General features: G+C 53.7%; 1 protein-coding gene across 3 annotated transcripts in view; it reads left to right on the top strand.

Moving 5' to 3' along the window:
* Window positions 1–21,746, top strand: part of RGS12 (regulator of G protein signaling 12) — a 114,901-nt gene that overhangs the window by 13,670 nt on the left and 79,485 nt on the right. For 2 of the 3 annotated variants that reach the window (XM_059065981.2, XM_059065982.2), the window contains exon 2: window positions 13,002–14,979. In XM_059065981.2, the coding sequence (XP_058921964.1) occupies window positions 13,102–14,979 (1,878 nt within the window). In that variant the 5' untranslated portion in view covers window positions 13,002–13,101. Of the gene's footprint in view, window positions 1–10,393; window positions 10,539–13,001; window positions 14,980–21,746 lie in introns of all 3 variants that reach the window. The other variant, XM_067036774.1, reaches the window with a different exon arrangement.

Here is a 21,746-nt window from a genome sequence, read left to right as displayed (position 1 = left end):
AGGTGGCAGGAGGTGACAGTGATGACGAGTTTAGAGCAGGTGTGGGGAGGAGGAGGTGGATGCAGGAGAGCTTGCCCAGGGGGACAGCGCAGCCGTGCAGGAGGAATGCAAGTGGGGTGAAGACAGGGCCACCCTGGAGGTCATACTCAATGCAGGTCCGTGTCTCCACTCTCCTGTGTCACCTAGATTCAGTTAGGCTAATTGGCTTTCTGTATGCATTGCTTGTGAACATATGACTCCATATACTCAACAAGTTTCTGGCCCTGTGGTCTGAAAACTTCTGACGGTTGTTTCCCTCCTTAAGTAGAAATGTGTCAGTCTGCTCTGGCACTTGAACCTCAGGACCATCCCTAGGGGTATAGGTCGTGAACTTGGGAGAGGCAGGTGACCCGGGCGGAGAGTGACCCGTGGACCTCGCCGCCTGACCCAGCCCACCGTGGCTCCCTGCTTCTCTTGGGTTGGATGTTTGCAGGGACTTGGGTGCCTGGGAACTCTGTGTGTCTCACCTGATGGGCAGTTCGGCTGCCAGCTGTCCTTGGAGGTGTTGGGCTGGGTTCAGGGGTTCAGGGCTGATGAGGTTTGGGCGTAGGGAATGAGCGTGGGATTCCAGCTTCATTTAGGGGAGAAATGTGCCAGAGTGGGTTTTGCTGGTTTTCCAATGTCTGGCCCCCTCTGATCCCTTTCCCTCTTCGGAGCTGGCGCTGATCCAGACCTGTGTTGATGGATGTGGTGATGGGGCAAGCCTCACCTTCTTCCCTTGCAGTTGGACCTGCTTTCGTGTGACCAGGGCAGGGGGTCTTGCTGAGGTCTCAGCCCCTTGTTGATTCCCATCCCAGCTCCGGCAGAGTCTCCTGAGACCCCACAGCGGTGGTGGGGGCCTGCCGCAGGGCACAGGTCTCCTGTGTTTTGTCCCCGCAGTGGGGCAGGATTGATGTGGGTCTGGAGAGAGAAGGCAGCCTTCATTTTTGTACAGCTGGGAATTAGGAGTTCCTGATGACGGTGGCCTGTGTAGAAAAACCCATTGCACTCTTCAGTTAACTTTCTTTTTTTTCCTCCTTGCAAAAGTCATATCTATTCTTTTTAGAAAGTTTAGACATTGTGGACTAAAGTAGTTAAATTCTAACACTTAGAGACAGCGAGGCCATGTCCTGGACAGTTATCGGCTCAGCAGGTGCTCACTGAGCCTTCTTCCTGCTCCAGCGGGCACAGGATGTGAGCACGGAGACCCCCTGCTGCACCTGCACCCCCCACCCCCCCGCACACCTGCACCTGCACACCTGAACCCACACCTGCACAGCTGCACATGCACACCACGTGTCATCTGGGCTAGTGGGTGGTCTGAGAGGGACGTTCCAAAGGGGAGGGTGCAGGCGAGGCTGATGTAGGGGTGAGGGGCTCGAGCCCTTGGGGAACTGCGTGGGGTCCTACGTTGTCCACCGGGCCCTGTGACTCCTCAGACCGTGGAAGAGTTAGGGTGAGCCTGGCGTTTGCCTGCCCCCAGGAAAGGTGCTCTGTGGTCTCCATTGTACAGGAGCAAGGTCATCATGTGACCGGTGTCACACGAGTGATATGGCTGGGCCCCCAGCATCCAGCTCTGCAGTCCAAGGGCCCGGACTGGGATGGTCTGCTGTGCTCTGTCTCAGCTGTTTTGCACAGGCAGAAGGTGGGCTCCCCAGTGCGGACTCCCCAGGACGGGCTGCCCGCAGTATGGGTTCCCCCCAGGATGGGCTCCCCCAGGATGGGCTCCACAGGTTGGCTCCCCCAAGGACGGGTTCCCCTAGGATGGGCCCCCCAGGATGGCCCCTCCAGGACAGGCTCCCCCCCGGACGAACCCCATTGTCTCTGTTCCTCTTCCCAGAACAGCACTGCCTGCACAGCAAAGGCTTCCTGCGTGTTTGTGGGGCGGACGTGGACAGACAGCTCTCAGTAGAGCTATTTTAGTGCCTCTGGTATTCAGGAGAGGGGTGTAAAATTCTATACACAGAAGGTACTGCCCAACCAGAGGTCCTCTTAAAAAGAGCCCTCCCTTCTTTTAACAGAGGCCAAGAAGTCCTTTGCGGGGAGTGTGGCCCGTGCTCCTGGCCTGGTGTATCCGGACTCCGGCCACCGATCAGCAGGCGGTGGAGGGTGGTTCCGGAGCAGCGCCCGCAGCGCACCTGTCTGTCTGTCGGGTTGTCGAGTTCAGTCTGTGCCTCTGCTGCTGTGTGCGTGGGGGCTGGGGCCCAGCCCTCCTGGGGCCCCCCCGCACTGGGTGGGAGGCTGTGTCATGGGTGAATAAAGAGAACCCCCCCGGAGTCAGGCAGATGGGGCCTCTGCTCCCAGTTGAGGGGTGTCCGGTCCCTCCTGATGGCTGGTGCAGGGGTGGCTGTGGACTCTCAGTGCCTTGTTTCAGTGCCTCCCTGTGTGTGCTTGACCATCACACTCAAATGGCCGGACTGGACGTGCTGCTTTTTCTGGCTACCCTCACCTTTTAGAACTGCCACAGGTTGAAGTTCTGGCCGGGGGTGCGTCAGTAGTACAGCTCACTCACGTAAGTGCCTGGTGAGCATGGCCGGTGTGCCCGCCCCTGAACACCCAGCCTTGGCCTCCACCTGCCTGCTGCCTATTCAGCAAGTGTGCGGGAGCCATAGCACCTTGAGGGCTGGGCTCTGCTGTCCTCAGCCTCCTGCCGGCAGGTTCTCTTCCTTCATATGAGACCTTTCTCTCTGAAGGTTTGGTGGGACTTCCTCACTTACCCTACTGAGCACTTGGTGGGCCCTTTGAATTTAAAGGTTCTTGTCTTTCTGTAGCTCTGGGAAGTGGTCCATTAATTTTTGGACCAACGAGGCAGAGAGGTGTTATTGGGCAAACACTGACCACCACGAATGAATTCAGTCAGTCCATCCACCCACCATCCATCCATCCCCCAATCCCCATCTGTCATCCCTCCATCCATCTATGTATTCATCCATCCCCCATCCACCCATCCATCCATCCATCCACCCATCCATCCACCCATCCACCCACCCATCCACCCATCCATCCATCCATCCATCCACCCATCCATTCACCCATCCACCCATCCATCCATCCATCCCCCATCCATCCATCCATCCATCCATCCATCCATTCACCCATCCACCCATCCATCCATCCATCCATCCATCCATCCGTCCACCCATCATCCACCCATCCATCCATCCACCCATCCATCCATCCATCCACCCATCATCCACCCATCCATCTATCCATCCATCCACCCATCCATCCATCCATCCATCCATCCCCCATCCACCCCTCCCTCCATCCGTCCTCCCATCCCCCATCCATCTCCCCATTCTCCCCATCCATCCATTCCCTACATTCTCCCATCCATCTCCCCATTCCCCATCTGTCCATCTGTCTATGCCTTCACCCATCCACCCATCAGCAGAGCTGTGTCCCCTGGCACTGTGGTAACCAGTTTCTTGCACAGAAGCAGCCTGGTTGCAAACCATTCCCTGAGATTTGGCATAACTTGTGGCTTGAGACTTGGCAATGAAACCACAGTGCTTTTCTCTGTTTTGGGGACCTGAGCACAGTGGCCTGTGTCCCCTGAGTCGTGGGGGGTGGGACTGGGGGGAATCTTAGCTTTGTTTTAGCTGCTATTGGACCCCTCTGCTCTTTCTTCCAGTTTCTTTCTCTCCTTTCCCACTTTTTTTAAAGTCAAATGAGGTCAAATATCCCACCAAATGCTAAAATCTGGCTTCAATTTCAGCTGCCTCCAAAGTTCTCCAAAGAGGATTTTGTGTTTTCCACATAAGCTACAACTTACGTCATCCAACCCCCAATACACCCTACTCATTTGGGAAGACCCTTTCTGGCTGCCCGGTGGGTGATGCAGTCAGTGACAGATGAACAGAGAGGCTTTTCACTGAATTTATCCACGTGTTTTCCTTCCCCTGGTAGCCCCTGAATCCATCCTCTTGGTCTCTTAGCTTTCCTGTGGTGCTCCATCTCCTGGTCCTTCTGTGGAAACTGCCCTGGACTGTCCTCCAGCCCTGGGTTATTGTGGGTTTTTTCAGACTCTGTTTCCGTGGTTGTGCCCTGTTTGTGATAACCTTTGCTTGAGGCTGCATCTTTTTGTTTTGCTTTATTTTGTTTTTCTGCAGGGCAAATATTTTATTTATTTATTTAATTGAAGTATAGTTGATGTACAATATTATATGTTACTGGTGTACAATATTATATGTTACAGGAGTACAGTATAGTGAGTCACAATTTTTAAACGTTATACTCCATTTATAGTTATTATAAAATATTGGCTGTATTCCCTGTGTTGTACAATATATCCTTGTAGTTTACTTTATACATAATAGTTTGTACCTCTTAACCTCCTACCCCTATATTGCCCATCCCCACTTCCCTCTCCTCACTAGTAACCACTATTTTGTTCTCTGTATCTGTAAGTCTCTTTCTTTTTTGTTATATTCACTCGTTTGTTGTATTTTTTAGATTCCACATATAAGTGATATTTATTGTAATATAAATGATATTCTGCATGTAAGTGATAAGTATTTGTCTTTCTCTGTCTGACTTATTTCACTTAGCATAATACCCTCCAAGTCCATCCATGTTGTTGCAAATGGCAAAATTTCATTCTTTTTTATGGCTGAGTAGTATTCCAATGTATGTATATACCACATCTTCCTTATCTATTCATCTATTGATAGACACTTAGGTTGCTTCTGTATCTTGGTAATTGTAAATGATGCTGCTATGAACATTGGGGTGCATGTATCTTTTTGAATTAGAATTTTTTGCTTTTTGGGGGGTATATACCCAGGAGTGGGATTGCTATATCATATGGTAGTTCTATTTTTAGTTTTTGGAGCAACTTCCGTACTGTTTTCTACAGTGACTGCATGAATTTACACTCCCATCAACAGTGTACAAGGGTTCCCTTTTCTCCACATCTTCGCCAACATTTGTTTTTTAAAAAAAATTTTAATTTTTCTCCGTGTTGGGTCTTCTTTGCTGTTGCATGGGCTTTTCTAGTTGTGATGAGCGGGGGCTACTCTTCATTGCAGTGGCGGGCTTCTCATTGTCATGGCTTCTCTTGTTGCAGAGCACGGGCTCTAGGCATGCAGGCTTCAGCAGTTGTGGCACGCAGGCTCAGTAGTTGTGGCTTGCGGGCTCTAGAGCACAGGCTCAGTAGTTGTGGTGCATACGCTTAGTTGCTCTGTGGCATGTGGCATCTTCCTGAGCCAGGGATCGAACCCGTGTCCCCTGCATTGGCAGGTGGATTCTTAACCACTGTGCCTCCAGGGAAGCCCCCAACATTTGTTATTTGTGTTCTTTTTTATGATAGACATTCTTTTTTTTTACATTAAATTTTTTTTTATTGGAGTATATTTGCTTTTATAATAGCCATTCTCACAGGTGTGAGGTGATATCTCATTGTGATTTTAATTTGCATTTCCCTGATGATTAGCAATATTGAACATCTTTTCATGTGCCTGTTGGCCATTTTCACGTCTTCTTTGGAAAAATGTCTATTCAGGTCTTCTGCTTATTTTTTTGATCAGATTTTTTTATGTTGAGTTGTATGAGCTATAACCCCTGATTGGTCATATCATTTGCAGATATTTTATCCCATTCAGTAGGTTATCTTTTCATTTTATTGATGGTTTGCTTTGCTGTGCAGAAGCTTTTAAGTTAAGTTAGGTCCCAGTTGTTTATTTTTGCTTTTATTTCCTTTGCTTTAGGAGACAGATCCAAAAAATATTGCTATGATTTATGTCAACGAGTGTTCTGCTGTGTTTTCATATAGGAGTTTTATGGTTTCTGGTCTTACATTTAGGTCTTCAATCCTTTTTGAGTTTATTTTTTTATGTGGTGTTAGAGAATGTTCTAATTTCATTCTTTTACATGTAGCTGTCCAGTTTTCCCAGCACCACTTATTGAAGAGATTGTTTTTTCTACATCTTATTGGGTTGGCCAAAAAGTTAGTTTGGGTTTTTCCATAACGTCTTATGGAAAAATCCAAATGAACTTTTTGGCCAACCCAATATGTTCTTGCCTCCTTTGTCATAGATTAATTGACCATAAGTGTGTAGGTTTATTTCTGGGCTTTCTATTCTGTTCCATTGATCTATGTCTCTCTTTTTGTGCCAGTACCATACTGTTTTGATTAATGTAGTTTTGTAGTGTAGTCTAACATCAGGGAGTGGGATTCCTCCAGCTCTGTTCTTCTTTCTCAAGATTATTTTGGCTATTCGGGGTCTTTTGTGTTTCAATACAAAATTTAAAATTGTTTTATTTCTGTGAAAAATACCTTTGGCATTTTAATAAGGATTGCTTTGAATCTGTAGATTGCTTTGTGTAGTATGGACATTTTAACAATATTAATTCTTCCAGTCTATGAATATGGTATATCTTTCTATCTGTTTGTGTTGTCTTCAATTTCTTTCATTGGTGTCTTATAGTTTTCTGAGTACAGGTCTTTAACCTCCTTAGGTCGGTTTATTCCTAGGTTTTTTATTCCTTTTGATGCAGTTGTAAATGGGAGTGTTTCCTTAGTTTCTGTTTCTGATAGTTCATTGTTAGTGTATAGAAATGCAACTGGTTTCTATAAATTAATTTTGTATCCTGCAACTTTACTGAATTCATTGATGAGCTCTTGTAGTTTTCTGGTGGTGTCTTTAGGATTTTCTGTGTATAGTATCATATCATCTGCAAACAGTGACAGTTTTACTTCTTCCTTTCCAGTTTGAATTCCTTTTATTTCTTTATTTTTTTCTCTGATTGCTGTGGTTGGGACTTCTAAGACTATGTTGAATAAAAGTGGCGAGAGCGTACATCCTTGTCTTGTCCCTGATCTTAGAGGAAATGCTTTCAATGCTTTCAGGAGTCAACTGAGGGGTTTTACTCCTTTTAGGGCTAGAGAGACTTGGGTGTTTTCAGACCCAGGTGGGCGGTGTCAGCCCCCCCGAGGTGGTGGGGATGGCATCAAGGGCCTGGGGGAGAAGCTGGCCTGACGGAGGGGGATGGTGTGCACTGCGGACAGAGGGCCTGCGGGGTGTCTTTCTTCTCTGGAAAGGAGGGAACAGTCCACGAGCCGAGGGCAGGGAGGTGAAGGCTGCGTGGGTTTGGGTGGTCCTGAGTGACCTGCAGAGAGTTGCGGGGTTGACGGGAGTGCTGAGAGCCCCGGGGCTGGGAACGTGGCTTTGGACAGGGGCCCAGGCGCCCTGTGTCGTGGCGGCCCCACAGCACGTGCTGTGGAGAAAGCCCAGGCCATTCCTGCGGCGGGGGGGGGGGTGTCCCTGGATGGGGGCGGAGGACATGAGTGGGGGGACAGGAGCGTCCCTGGGCTGATGCCTGGCGGGCGGGGTTGAGGGAGCAGAGGCGGGCGGGAGAAGCAAGATGGCTGAGGGGGCTGGTGCGACGGGGGGCTCCGGGGCGTGGGGGCAGCGTGTGGCCGGAGAGGAGCAGGCTGGACACGGGTGACCGCGAGAGCAGCCGCTGAATTGAGGAGGAGGAGGAGGGACGGAGAAGGCTGGGGGTGGCACGTCCAGGTGGATGGAAGGTGTCGGGGACAGGGGGATGGTGAGGCGGGGTGGGAGGTCTGGCCTGGAGGGGCAAGTGGGGATGACCAAGGCACTGCCTGGTGCCTAGAAGGGTGGGTGGGCTTAGGCGGACGTCGGGGCCAAGGAAGAGGAGAAGGCTGCTTGCAGCAGAGGTGTGTTTGGGTGTCGACACGCAGAGAGAGGTGACAGGTGGCTGAGAGCGCAGGAAACGGGTTTCGTGCTCAGGAGAGAGTTCCGGGGTCAGGCCTTGGGATCACCCACGTAGGGGCTTTGAGTTCAGAGAGGAAGTGGGTCCTCAGGGAGAGGGGACAGGGACAACGGAGCTGACAGCGCTGCCCCATGCGCAGAGCGCAGCAGCTGGGCTGCCTCCCTGGAGGGTCCCTTGGGAGCCGCTCACCAGGCCACGTGGCCCGAGCAGCAGCTGTGCAGACGCCCTCGGGAAGCTGCTGCCGTCGGAGCCTCCAGTTGCCGGTCCCCTGCGGAGAGGTCTTCACAGGAAGGGACCGTTCCCTCCTGAGGCAGCCCCGTGTCTGGCCCAGTCCCACACACAGCGGGCGCCCGGTGACACCGATGAACGGGTGAAGAGTCTCCCCGACGTCGGTGGGGTTGTCAGGTGGCAGGCAGTGGAAAAGGGGCCCTTTCAGGATGAAAGCTTGGCAAGGACATTGTTGTTGGTGGCAGTAAGGGGCCCGGAAGTGGCCTCGATGAGCGGAGTCCCCCCGTGCATCCTCCTGGGTGGTTCGGGCACTGCTGCAGGTGGAGTGGCCGTGGGCTCAGAAGGGCTTTGCAGGGGTCGGGAGCGGGCGCTGGAATGGACTGGCGGGTATGCGGCGGCCGGGACACAGGGACCACCAGCGTGCATCCTGGCGTGGGTCTGCTGGGGCTGTGCTGGGTCCTCCGCGTGTGTGTGTCCCCGAGGGTGTTGGGGAGGTGGTGTCTGGTGGGGCCTGGCGCTGTGGGCACTGCTGGGGTGGTGGTTGTAGGTAGCTGCTGGGACACATTGGCTTTGGGGGTGGGTTTGAGGAGCAGGGGTCTGCTGGTGGGCGCGCCCCTCCGCTTCCTCTCCGAGCCCCTCTGCATGGGGAGAGAGAAAGCCCAGAACAGCCGGGTTCAAGTCCACCTCTGACACCAATTAGCTGTGCAGCTGAAGACAAGTTACTTAACTTCTCTGTGCCTCCGTTTCCTCATCTGCAAAATGAGAATGATAATCGTACCTACATCATAGCGACGTTTCACACACACAAGTTAGTAAGCGTAAAGGCCCCAGAGCGGCACGGTGCACGCCGTGGACCATGCAGCCTCCCCACTGCCGCCGTTCTGGGGCTGTCTTGCCCTTATTCCTGGACTTCCCGCTTCTCCTCCGTGTGCTGGGTGCTTTCTGCCTCCTGGTCCTCAGTTTCTCTCCCTCCCGCTCGTTTCCGCGCCCTTTTGTGGTTGTTCTTTGTTGCTTTGGTCTTTTGACCCCGTGCTCAGCTCGGCCTGTTGCCCCGTGAATCTGTCGCCTTTGCGGCACGGCCGTGAGACCCGCAGCGCTGTCCCCACAGATCGCCCATCTGCACGGGCAGAGGTGGAGGCCAAACTGTGGCTGTGCCCGTAGCCTCTTCCTGGGGTGGCTTTCCCGGCCTGCCTGCCACAGACTCCTGGGCACCCGAGCATAGGGCCGGGGCTGGCACTCACCCTGCTCCGGAGTGATGGCTGTTGGCCGCCTCTTGCTCCTCCCTCTCCGGGGACGGCGTGCTGCTGGAGCAGGGCTGGGACCCTCTGTGTAGCTTCTTGGTCTGGGGCGCTGCCTGGCCCAAGTAGGCACTCACTCAGTGCCTGTGAGTGGAGAAATTCATCAGGAAAGGACTCATTTTGTGCCAGATCTAAACCGTGGAAAGGGATAGGCACCTGGTGTTTATTTCCAGATCTCATTGGTTTGAAGGACGAGTGGCTGACGGTGGTAGCGGGGTGTGCAGAGAGGGGAGGCCCTGGTGTCCTAGCTGACTGAGCCATTAGGAGGTGGCCCTTGGGAGAAGCACTTCTTTCCGACCTGGTTACCTTTTCTGCGAAACAAGGAGGCTGGCTAATTAGAGGATGTCTTCATCTGCTCCGCTGCTGTAACAAGAATTCCCTACACCGAGGGGCTTAAACCACAGGCGTTTATTTCTCCTAGTTCTGGGGCTGGAAGTCCGAAATCAAGGCCCTGGCAGATCTGGAGTCTGGTGAGACCCACTTCCTGGTTCCTCACATGGTGGAGAGCAGAGCGCAGGGGCTCCCGTGTCTCCTCTGGAGCCACAAGGACACTAGTCCCATCGTGGGGGCTTCACCCTCATGACCTCAGCCAACCTGATCGCTGCCAAAGCTCCCGCCTCCAGATCATCCCACTGGGTTAGCATCTCCACATATGGATTTGGGGACACAAACTTCAGCCCGTAGCAGACGGCCTCAAGTCGGGGTGTTCCAGAGCTCGGAAGCCAGAGCCTCTGAGTGCAGGAGCAAGAGCAGGAGCCTGGGTGGCAGACGTGCCCGGTGAGGTTGGAAACTAGCGCCCTGTGGTTTCTTCTGAATTTCACTGTCTGTTCCACCAGTTTTACTATTAATTGGTACAGTTTAAGGAAAAATTAACCTGTAGGTTGGATTACAAAATGTGATTATTAGGTATTAAGATATTACTAGTATGAATTAGAAACTATTTTTAATCCATAGAAGAACATGACAGTAAGAGTCTAATAGAAATGTTTGGGTAAAGCCCCTACAAGACTGTCATTGAATATTGTGTCACACAGTGTTGTGACTCCATGGTGGTCAGATGAATCATGGAGTAATTCTGCATATAAAACTGGGAAATTATTTTTTTCATACAGGCAGCATCTGTTACTGGTTGGAAGAGAAAGCCGGGGGTTTTCTGTTCCTGGAGGAACCGGTAGGGCCTCGCTAACCCTGTCCCAGTGAGTTCACGGCGACAGCCTACAGTGTCGGGGGCCAGACGCTGTTGTGAGCATTTTTCAGGTGGGATGTTTCATGTGTACACTGCACCCCCTCTCCCCACCAGGGCGATTCCCCTTTTGCAAGTTTTCCAGTGGCTGCTGAAACAAGTGACCACAAACTCAGTGGCTTGAAACACCTCAGATTTATGCCCTTACAGTCTGGGGCCAGGAGTCCAGAATCAGCGTCGCCGGCGGTGGCCGGGTGCGGGCAGGACTGGTTCCTCCTGGAGGCCCCCGGCGAGGCCCCTTCCCCCCTCTTCCAGGCCCTTCGCTCTGCTCTCTGACTCCCCCCTCCTGCCCCCCTCTGCCAGGACCCCGTGATCACGGCCCCCCTCCCCCCCTGTCCCCGGCGAAGCCAGGGTGACCTCCCATCTCGGGACCCTTCACCCCATCACGTCCCCTCGGCCAGTGAGGTGACAGCTTCCAGGGATCAGGACTTGGCGTCTCTGGGGTGTTGTGTAGCCCACACCCCTTTAGAAGATCCAATGAGAAGACCCTGAAGCACAGTTCATGGCAGACTTTAATATACACAATTTTTATCGTGTGTGTGTGTGTGTGTGTGTGTGTGTTACGCGGGCCTCTCACTGTTGTGGTCTCTCCCGTTGCGGAGCACAGGCTCCGGACGCGCAGGCTCAGCGGCCATGGCTCACGGGCCCAGCCGCTCCGCGGCACGTGGGATCCTCCCGGACCGGGGCACGAACCCACGTCCCCTGCATCGGCAGGCAGACTCCCAACCACTGCGCCACCAGGGAAGCCCTAATATACACATTTTTAATGATGAGTATTAAATAGTTAAATTCCAGTCCTAATATTTAAATGATTAATTTAGCATCACTTAGATATTGAATAACATGGTAGTTTATAAATAAATTGCTCTTTTCAATCTTATTGTCATAAAATAATTCTACTCAAGCATGTGTCCTGCATGTCAGTGTTTTGTCACTTGCAGCTGCTCCTGGAGTCATCGAATAATATACTTTCCATTTTGTCCAGTTCTTTCACTTTTTGGTGTGTATACATCAGTTACTCTGAGTTATGCTTCTGTTACTGGAAACTTTATCCCAAGACATGAGAATTTCTCCTGACAACTTTAAAACAATTATTTAAAAAACATATACTCTTTAAAAAACATGTTCTATTATGTTTTGGATCTTCACAATACAATCACTCACTATATTGCTTTTCAAAGTGATCTTTAAAGGGTTTTGTGGGGAGAGGAGTCCTCCCAGCGGGCGTGGCTGCTGCCCTCTGCAAGGCCTGTGTGCGAGGCTGACCCTGGGCCGGCGTCCGGGAGCCGGGGTGTCGGGATGGGGGGCTCCCTGGGCCTCCCCTGTTGTGTCTGTGCTGACACCCTTCCCCCCTCCCCGGGGCTGGAGTTCGGTGTGTGCCCGGCAGAGGGGCCTGCGGGGCCGGCGCCCAATGAGAGCCCCGGTTCTGAGTCTCTGACGAGCTTCCCTGGGGACAGCGTGTCGCTGGGGGGTGGAGTGCGGCCCGCGTGACTCCACGGGCCGGGGTCCTGGAAGCTGGAGCCTGTTTCCTCTGGACCTCACCCCCGGGCCCTCTTCCTTCGGTGGTTCCGCTTCACAGCCCTTCGCTGTGATGGTTCAGAGCCCCGAGTATACGTGAGCACTGCGTGTCCTGCTGGAAGCCCAGGGGTGGTCTTGGGGATCCCGACATGGATTTGTTATCAATGACAACCAATACTTTCCATTGCGAAGTCATCCCCGGGGAACAGTTAAGTTTAAATTCCTTTGCTCTTTTTGGTTGTTTCATCTGTGCTGTCAGGCAGCCTCTAATAGTATCAGGTTGGCCAAAAAGTTCCTTTGGGTTTTTCTGTAACATCTTATGAGAAAACCCAAACGAACTTTTTTGGCCAACCCAATATTTCAGACTCATGTGTTTTCTCCACACGGTGCTTTGTTCAAAATAAATTACTTGAGCGAGGGTGGTGGATATGAGGGAAAACAAGCTGATACCCCTTCTTAGGGGAGAACTTTGCGTGGAGGGAGCTTGTGATCAGAGACGGGGCTGGACTAGGGGTCATGCAGCTGCCTTTCCACCCTCGGCTCTGCCCCTGGCTCAGTGCATGGCAGGGAGCTCCGGGGAGCCGGGCACTGGTCCTTGGACCACACCCTTGAGTGATGAGGGTCCAAGGGCTCTCCTCTTCCCATCCAGACAGGGAGGAAGCAGATTCTGCGGGAGTCCTGTGTTCCTCAAACCTGGGGTGGGATTAGCCTTGGCGAGATCGGAGTTGGGAAGGATACCACCCCTGGGACATGCCTTCTGCTTTCGAAGATTTCTTAGGCTGACTTTAAGATTTGCTGCACGGAGATAGTGTGTCTCCTTCACGTTGACATTTGTGTGGCAACGAGAGACTCTTCCTGTGATGGCTTTGTTGTGAATTATCTTTTTATGTTTGGGTAGTAGCAGTAAACAGCATAAATACGAGATCTTTAACAACGAGCTCTTTATCCTTCTTCCTTAGGGCATTATTTCAAGGAGAAATATGGTAGCTTCCAGCATTCCCTGAGCCATGGATCCGCTGGCATAGTGAGCTATGCCCCTGGTCTCGGAAGCACTTTGAGATGTACAGAGCGGGGGACCTGGGGGAGCGGCCGCTGCTCGGGACGGCGCCCCCCCGGATGCGGAGCGTGGAGGTGGCCAGAGGAAGGGCGGGGTACGGATTCGCGCTTTCCGGGCAGGCGCCCTGTGTGCTCAGCTGTGTCATGAGAGGCAGCCCTGCGGATTTTGTGGGCCTCCGTGCTGGCGACCAGATACTTGCTGTCAACGAGATCAACGTGAAGAAAGCGTCCCATGAAGACGTGGTGAAGTTAATTGGGAAATGTTCTGGTGTCCTGCACATGGTGATCGGTGAAGGCATCGGCCACCTGGAGTCCTGCTCCAGTGACGAAGAGGTTGGATTTTATGAAGGAAAAGGCTGGCTGAAGCCCAAACTCGACTCTAAGGCATTAGGTATAAACAGAGCAGAGAGAGTCGTTGAGGAAATGCAGTCTGGAGGGATTTTCAACATGATCTTTGAAAACCCTGGTCTTCGAGCAAGCAGTTCAGAGCCCTTGAAGTTGAAACAACGATCCCTTTCAGAATCAGCCACTGGGCGATTTGACCTTGGCCATGAGAGTGTAAATAATCCAAATGCCGGCCTGCTTTCTAAGGAGGAGATACCGAAAGCTGTGAACGATGATTCTGTTTTCAGCGTTGGGCTGGAGACTCATGAAGACTTCGGGGTGGACGCAAGCATTTTGAACGTGGCCATGGTTGTCGGCTACTTGGGCTCCATCGAGCTGCCGTCCACCAGCTGCAGCCTGGAATCGGACAGCGTGCAGGCCATCCGGGGCTGCCTGCGGCGCCTGCGGGCCGAGCAGAAGATCCACTCGCTGGTGACCATGCAGATCATGCACGACTGCGTGCAGCTCTGCACGGACAAGGCCGCTGTCCTGGCCCGATACCCGGCCGAGAGGCTGGCGTTCAGCGCCGTGTGCCCAGACGACAGGAGGTTTTTCGGGCTGGTGACCATGCAGGCGGCCGATGACGGGAGCCTGGCGCAGGAGGAGGAGGGCGTTTTGCGGACGTCCTGCCACGTGTTCATGGTGGACCCGGACCTGTTCAGTCACAAGATCCACCAGGGCATCGCCCGGCGCTTCGGGTTTGAGTGCACGGCCGACCCTGACACCAGCGGCTGCCTGGAGTTCCCCGCGTCCTCGCTGCCGGTGCTGCAGTTCATCTCCGTGCTGTACCGGGACATGGGCGAGCTGATTGAGGGCGTGCGCGCCCGGGCCTTCGCCGACGGGGACGCAGACGCTCACCACAACACCAGCACCAGCAGCAACAGCGACAGCGGCATCGGGAACTTCACCCACGAGGACAGAAGCAGCCGAGTGCTCGTGGTGGACCTGGGCGCCAGCTCGAGCAGGCACGGCCCCAGCGGCGGCGCCTGGGAGGGTGTGGTCGCGAGGGGCTCCCAGCCCTGGGGCGGCCCCTGGAACGGGGCCTTCGGCCACGACCCCGAGGGGGCCCCGTTTGAGGCCGCTCCGCAGGCTGACCGGTGCCGGGACCTGGGTAAGCACCTGGGGCCCACTGCTCACGTGGAGGGCCCCCCGGCCTCCTTGCGGTGCTCGGTCCCTCCTTCCAAGAGGGGCGCTGCGGGCGCCGGTGGTGGCTTTGGCCAGCGGTGGCTCCCGGTCCACGTCCTGCAGGAGTGGCAGTGCGGGCACACCAGCGACCAGGAGTCGTACACGGACTCCACTGACGGCTGGTCCAGCGTCAACTGTGGCACGCTGCCCCCTCCCATGAGCAAGATTCCCGCTGACCGCTACCGGGTGGAGGGCAGCCCCGCGCAGCCCCCGCCCAGCGCCCAGAAGAGGGACTGGGCCAGGAAGGCTCTCGGGATGCAGCACATTTTCGGCCCCCATCGAAATGTTAGAAAGACGAAGGAAGACAAAAAGGTAAGCCTGTTAGGGGAGGGTCAGGAAGGGTGAGCGTGGGTTCATAGCTCGGTCGGCTACTGATGGACGGCGGCACCTTCGTCGCCCGGTCCCCAGTTCTGCCCTCCTCTAGCCGCCCTGGTGGCCTGGGTCCGCTTCAGGGCGTGTCTGCCTGGATTTGCCTTGGCTCTGGGCGGGGCGGGACAGGTGGTGGTGGAAGAGATGGTGACCTCCTGGCCAGGGTGAGGCCCTCCTCCCTGCTTCCCACCCTTTCCTGCTGCCGTGGGTGGGTGCCGGAGGGGCCTGTCCCGGCAGCCCCTTTGAAGCCCACTTCGTCTCTGGCCCCAGTGGCTGAGGCCTCACGCCCTTTTGAAGCAAGAAAATTCTGGAAGCACAGAGACTGGTCGCTTCAGGACGGGGAGCTTCACCTTGGTGTTTCCTTCATTGAGAAAGTCCTGCTACGAGAAAAACGCCAGCTGAAGTAGGCAGTGGCTCGTGCCTTGAGCGTCAAACAGCCGGGGGCGGGGCCGGGAGCTTTGTTCGGAGTCGGGGGAGGGACTCAGCACAGCAGGAGGGCTGGCCCCGCAGGCGGGGCGGTGCTGGCGTCTGTGCTGGCCGGAAGGGCCGAGACGCAGCCGCAGCCATGGGTGAGAGGAGGGCTGGCCCTCAGCTCGGCTGGCTGGCTTGGAAGGAACCGTTCTCAGAGGACGTTTGTGATTTAAAACACTTTTTCTGGGTTTGTTCACATTTTTGTTCCCAGCAGCTGAAAATCCCACACGAAAACCCTCCAAAGAGTGGAGGAGCGCTGTGGTCTGGGCTGTGGAGTGTGTTGAGCATTCTGTTCAGGATCTGTCCCCTTCCCAAGTCTCACTATTTTTCATCGTAGAACACATCAGAGAAAACTGAAAGACGAAGGAGAGGACAGGCCTCCCACAGCTGTAGCTCCCCTAAGCGACCATGTAACGCTGTGATGTACCTAAGCATGGGTCTGTGCTTCCGTAAGCACAGTTGTGGTCACGCAGGTGTTGACCGAGTTCCTAAAGTGGCCGGGCTAGCGGGACTTCTGCCCTTGCGCGCACCTTCCCTCCCGTTCCTTCCCTCGGTGGAACTGCGCGGGCTGGGGTCTCCGTCCACCTGCGGTATGGGCGGCAGCTTGGGCCTGGGCTTCCCTGTTGGTTGGGGGAGGGCTTGGGGAGGGAAGGCCCTGGAAGGTGGCTAAAATGTTATCAGAATTTTGGGAATTCGCCACCTCTTTTAACGCATATCCCACAAATGGGTTTTCCCCACCGCCACTGCGCATGTGCATCGGCCCACTGGCGGGAGGAAATGGCGTTTGTCTGACGGGCTGCGCTGCACCCTCGCGCCCGTTCACCTGGTGGCAAGTCTCAGACTCCCCACGGGGGCTCTGACCTCAGGAGCCCCGGAGACAGGGTGCCGTGCCTCCTGCTCTCCAGGCGAGGTGACCGGCCCTCGAGGGCGAAGCGACTTGTCTACGGCTCAGCAGTCAGGACGAAGCAGGTTCCTGAGTCAAACCTTGGGCTTCGTCGTCTCTTTTGTTTTAAAGACTGTGTTCTTAAGAGCAGTTTTAGGTTTATAATGAAATTGAGAGGAAGGCACAGAGAGTTCCCTCTGCCCTCAAAGGCGCGCAGCCTCGCCACCGTCAGCATCCCTCACCGGAGGGCACCTTGGTCCCAGTCGGTGACCCCGGAGTCCACAGTTTATGTTAGGGTCGCTGTTGGTGGCGCGCATTCTGTGGGCTTGAACACTTTAGGGTGACGTGTGTTCACCGTTGTAGAACCAGACGGGGTGGTTTCACTGCCCCAAAGGTCCTCCGTGCTCTGCCTGTTGAGCCCTCCCCTGCCCACCCCCCCACCGGCAACCACTGATTTTTTTCCCTGTCTCCGTAGTTTTGCCTGTTCCAGCTGTCGTATCGTTGGAATCATACAGTCTGTAGCCTTTTCAGATTGACTTCTTTCACTTAGTGATATGCACTGAAGGTTCCTCCGTGTCTTTTCATGGCTTGAGAGCTCATTTCCCTTCAGCACTGAGTACTGTTCCGTTATGTGGAGGTAGCACAGTTTATGTATCCATTCACCTTCCGAAGGACACCTCGGTGGCTTCCAGGTTCCGGCAGCTGTGAGTAAAACTGTTATCAGCATCTGTGTATGCAGGTTCTGGTGTGGACGCAGGTTTTCAGCTCCTCTGGGTAAGTACCAAGGAGTGGGATTGCTGGCTCGTGTGGTGAGAGAATGCTTAGCTTTGTAAGAAACTGGCTTCCAAGGTGGAGGACAGATGCGCCAGTTTGCAGTCCCACCGGCCACGGTGAAAGTTTCTTTTGCTTCACATTTTCGCCCCAGTGTGGCATCGCCAGTGTTCAGCGTGCTTGCCGTCCTGGCACGTAGGTAGTGGCGTCTCACTGGTGTTTGACTTTGCTTCTCCCCTGGTGACACGTGAGGCTGAGCATCTTTTCATACGCTTACTTGTCATCTGTATATTTTCTCTGGTGAGGTGTCTGTTAAGATCTTTGGCCTATTTTTATCAGACTGTTTGTTTCCATACTGTTGAGTTTCTTTCTTTTTAAGTAATAGGCCTTTAGTTCCTTTTTTAAAATATAAATTTATTTATTTATTTGTTTTTACTTTTGGCTGTGTCGGGTCTTCATTGTTGAGCACGGGCTTTCTCTAGTTGCGGCGAGCGGGGGCTACTCTTCGTTGCGGTGCGCGGGCTTCTCATTGCCATGGCTTCTCTTGTTGCAGAGCACAGGCTCTAGGTATGCGGGCTTCAGTAGTTGTGGCATGCGGGCTCAGTAGTTGCGGCTCGTGGGTTCTAGAGCGCAGGCTCAGTAGTCGTGACGCACGGGCTTAGTTTGCTCCGCAGCATGTGGGATCTTCCCGGGCCAGGGATTGAACCCGTGTCCCCTGCATTGGCAGGTGGATTCTTAACCACTGCGCCACCTAAGTTCTTTGTTTATTTTGAGTAACAATCCTTCATCAGATGTGTCTTTTGCAAATATTTTCTCCCATTCTGTGGCTTGTCTTCTCATTCTCTGTATATTGTTTTTCACCGAGTAGAAGTTTTAAAGTTTAATGAAGTCCAGCTTATCAGTTCTTTCTTTGGTGGGTCCTGCCTTTGATGTTGTACCAAAAAGGCATCACTGAACCCGTGGTCATCGGGGTTTCCTCCTGTGCCATCTTCTAGGAGTTTTATGGTTTTTTATTTTACATCCAGGTCTATGATCCATTTTGAGTTAATTTCTGAAGGGTGTAAGGTCTGTATCTAGATTCACTCTTTTTTGCATGTGGATATCTCTTGCTCCAGCACCATTTGTAGAAGAGACAATCGTTGCCCCCTTGTATTGTCTTTGCCCCTTTGTCAGAGATCAGGGGACTCCACTTAGGAGGGTCTTGGGCTACTTTTTAATGTTCTTTAACCTTCAACAAAAATGTAGTGAAAAGGAAGGTATTGGCTGTTATTGCTTATATTGTAACAAAAGAATGAAGTACTTGACATGGGATTGATGTGTCCAGGGCTGGAAAATAGCAGTGTGGCGTTCCCTGTTTGTACTGTGCTCCATTTCCTTATTGACCTATGAGCTCATTGTCTTACTGACAAGGAGAGTAGGGTGTGTACACGTTGAGCGGCTTGCCCACAGTCAGGTGGCGTTCCTTTCCTGATGTGATGGGACACACGATCTATCTAAAAATGAGTAGTGATAAATTGTCTTGTATTGCATTCCAGCTCTAATCTCTGGAAGCGTATCCGTTGCTCTTTGCTAACTGGGTTCCCCTGCGTTATTAGTGCGGCCTAATCCCACAGCGCCTGCTGGAGAGGCAGAAGCTTCCAGGGTCCTAAGGCGGGTCTCCTGGTGCCCCTCCTGGCCTGGCTTGAGCTGGCTGGGGGCTTGTCAGGATGAGCAGAGGACAGGCCAGGAGGGGATGGAGGAAGGAAATGCTGGAAATGCGAAGAGGAAGAGGCGTTAGGAGCAGGAGGGGGGGATGCCAGAGGTCGTGGAAGGTCGAGTAGTCGGTGTCCGGAGTTACTGTAAATTCCTCCCCGTGCTGACAGTGGCTTCAGTGTCTTACTGTGTGCAAAATCAGGCTCTGTCCGTCAGGATCTGGCCAGGAGACAGCAAACACACCAGCGATTTGAACAGGGAGACGTTAGAGTGAAGAGTCAGCAGCCAGAGCAGAGGTGGCCCGCTGCCAGGAGACCACTAAGGGAACCCCAAGGAGGAAGCAGCAGGGGGTGAGGGCAGCAGCCAGAGGGAGACTTAGAACCAAGAGGGGGAGGCCGTGGGCCTGCAGCCAGGGCTGCCCGGGGACAGGTTGCCGGAGAGCGATGGCCCAGGGGAGGATGCGGGCACAGCCTGCTCCGCCGCCTGGAAAACAGCCCGACGGGAGCCAGTGCAGCCCCTGCTGGCAGACCCGCAGTCGAGCCCGCACCGGCAGGGCTCCGTCTGCAAGGCCCAGCTCCAGTGTCCGACGCTGGCAGAGAGGTGTGGGCTTGGCGCTCAGAGGCGAGAGACTGGGCTGCCTGGCCCAGCCCAGCATCTGGCGCCCTCTGCACACTCCACCTGATCTTCGGCAACCTAGAAACTCAGCAGGACCGCCCGCAGCGCGCAGCTATCCTAGGAGCGAGATGCGCTCTCCCCCCCTTGCTGTTTGTTGTTGTTTGTTTAGGGACTTTTCTGAGCAGATTCTGTCCGGTGTATTCTTTGTTGTGTGTGGCCACGAGGTCTCGGCTTGGTTCGCTTAGAGGTCAGCTAGTGACTGGGCGGAGATTTCCTTAGATGCCTGGAGCTGGTCAGTGTCGGTTGTTGCCGAGGGGCCTGTGTGTGGAGCCTTCAGTGCTCAGCCAGGCAGCTGGTGGCCCCTGCTTGGGCCTCCACTCCTGCCGGTGCAGCCGCAGCCCTGGGCGTGGGCACAGCCCTCCATGGCCTTGTGGATTCTGGGGAAACCTTGGAGCCTTTCACACCCCTAGTGGACTTCTCACCCCCCCCCCCCCACCCGCCAGCTTCTCCTTTTAAGCCAGCCTTGGCCGCCTGTGCCCCTGAGGGGTGTTGCTGGTGAGCAGTGAGGGGCAAGCACACCTGATCCCAGGCCTGGGGAGCGGCCGCCGCCAGGACGCCCTCCCCTTAGCGCCCCCTCTCTCTCTCTCTCTCTCTCTCTCTCTCTCTCTCTCTCTGTCTCTGTCTCTCTCGCAGCCCTGGGATGGTCTTTAGTGGTCTCTGTGTTTATGATCGCTTCCACGTTATACTCGACAACTCTCTGTATTAGATGTTCCCTTTGAAACTCTGGCGCACAGCCTTTCTGTTCTGTGCGCACAAAGGACGCCAGCTCTTAGAGGGGCTATGCCACTGCACTCAGGCACCTGGTGGTCTCTAGGTCCTATCCGTTCCCTGTCCAGACAGTCGTCTTTTCAGGATGCTCCTTTACCAGGGCTTCGTCACTGTCTTCTTGGTCCTTTACACCCTAGCTCAGTCCAGATCTCGGCTTTCCGGGACCCCTAGGCTTTCCGGGACCCCTTGCTCCTGTGGAAGCCTGGAGGGAAACCGGCCAAAGAGAAGACCCACTTCTCCCACGCTTGCTCGTTCAGGTGGACACCTCTCCGCCTCTCAGCCTCTTTTATTACGCTGGTCAAGTGGGAGGCTTGCAGAGGGAATGCTCAGCATTTTGACCTCCTCCCAGTAACATCCAGTGCTCTAACTCCTAGCGCGCTGACCCAGGCAATGCTCCCGAACTGTTTCCTCGCTGGGGAGCCGTGAGATATTGGGCTGGGGGCTGGGAGCCCATCACTCCTAGACTTAGCTGAGTGTATGACACGGTTGACGAGAGTTAAATAATGTCTATAAATGGGTGCTTTTCCATTTTATTACGAGTTTGTTAAGAGTTTGGGTGGGCTGCCCAGGGCTGGCGTGGAGGCTCCCCGTTCATCAGGAGCCAGGTTCCTTCTGCTCCGAAGATGAAGATGCAGACGGAGACAGCTTCGCTTCCGTCTACATTCCAACCTGCAGGAGGGGGGGCCTGCAGGAGGAGGGGGGAGTGGCGGAGTCCCAACAGGAGCTGCAGGAACTCTTCTGCTGCTTCTTATTGTCCAGGCCTCGTCACGTGACTGCACCCTGCTGCGGGGGGGGCTGGGAAGTGTGGCCGCACAGGCAGCTGTGCAGCCCAGATGTCCATCGCTGGTCACAGGGGACTGTGGCTCTGGGCTCTGCCATGGGGGGGTGGGGCAGGGTATTACCCACGTGGAAAGCCCCCCAAGATGGACGAAGCGCAAAAGCAGGTCACGTGTGCATATTATTATGATCCCGCTTTTGTGTAACGTATTTCAATACCCCCCCAATAAACCTATGACACTGTAAAGCACACATATGTTTATATGTAAGTGTGTAGAAAAAATTAAAAGGAAACACTCCAAACAGATAGTAGTAGTTACCCCAGGTTAGTAAGTGAAAACTGGGAAGGGTCCGGGACACTGTAATTTTATTTTGTGGTGTTCTGATTTTTTTGTTATGGGAACCTGAACATATTTTACTTACTAAAAATAATGCCTTTGGAGAAAAAAAGGAAAATTACTTTCTTAATTCTTTTAATGAGAACAAAGTGAGGCTTGGTACTGAAGCTGTAGTGGTATTTCTATGGCATTGCTAAGGACAGGCTCATCAGCTATCCAGCCAGGAGAGTATTGGATTCAACAGACAGATCTTGTGCAGTTTTTCTAGTACAATGAGAGGAAGTTTTAAAATAGATTCCAAAAAAATTCTGGAGAATACTAAAAAGGCCAGGTTA

This window comes from Kogia breviceps, chromosome 6 (genome assembly GCF_026419965.1).
Source record: "Kogia breviceps isolate mKogBre1 chromosome 6, mKogBre1 haplotype 1, whole genome shotgun sequence".
NCBI lineage: Eukaryota > Metazoa > Chordata > Mammalia > Artiodactyla > Physeteridae > Kogia > Kogia breviceps.
This window is presented reverse-complemented; position numbering and strand designations above follow the sequence as displayed.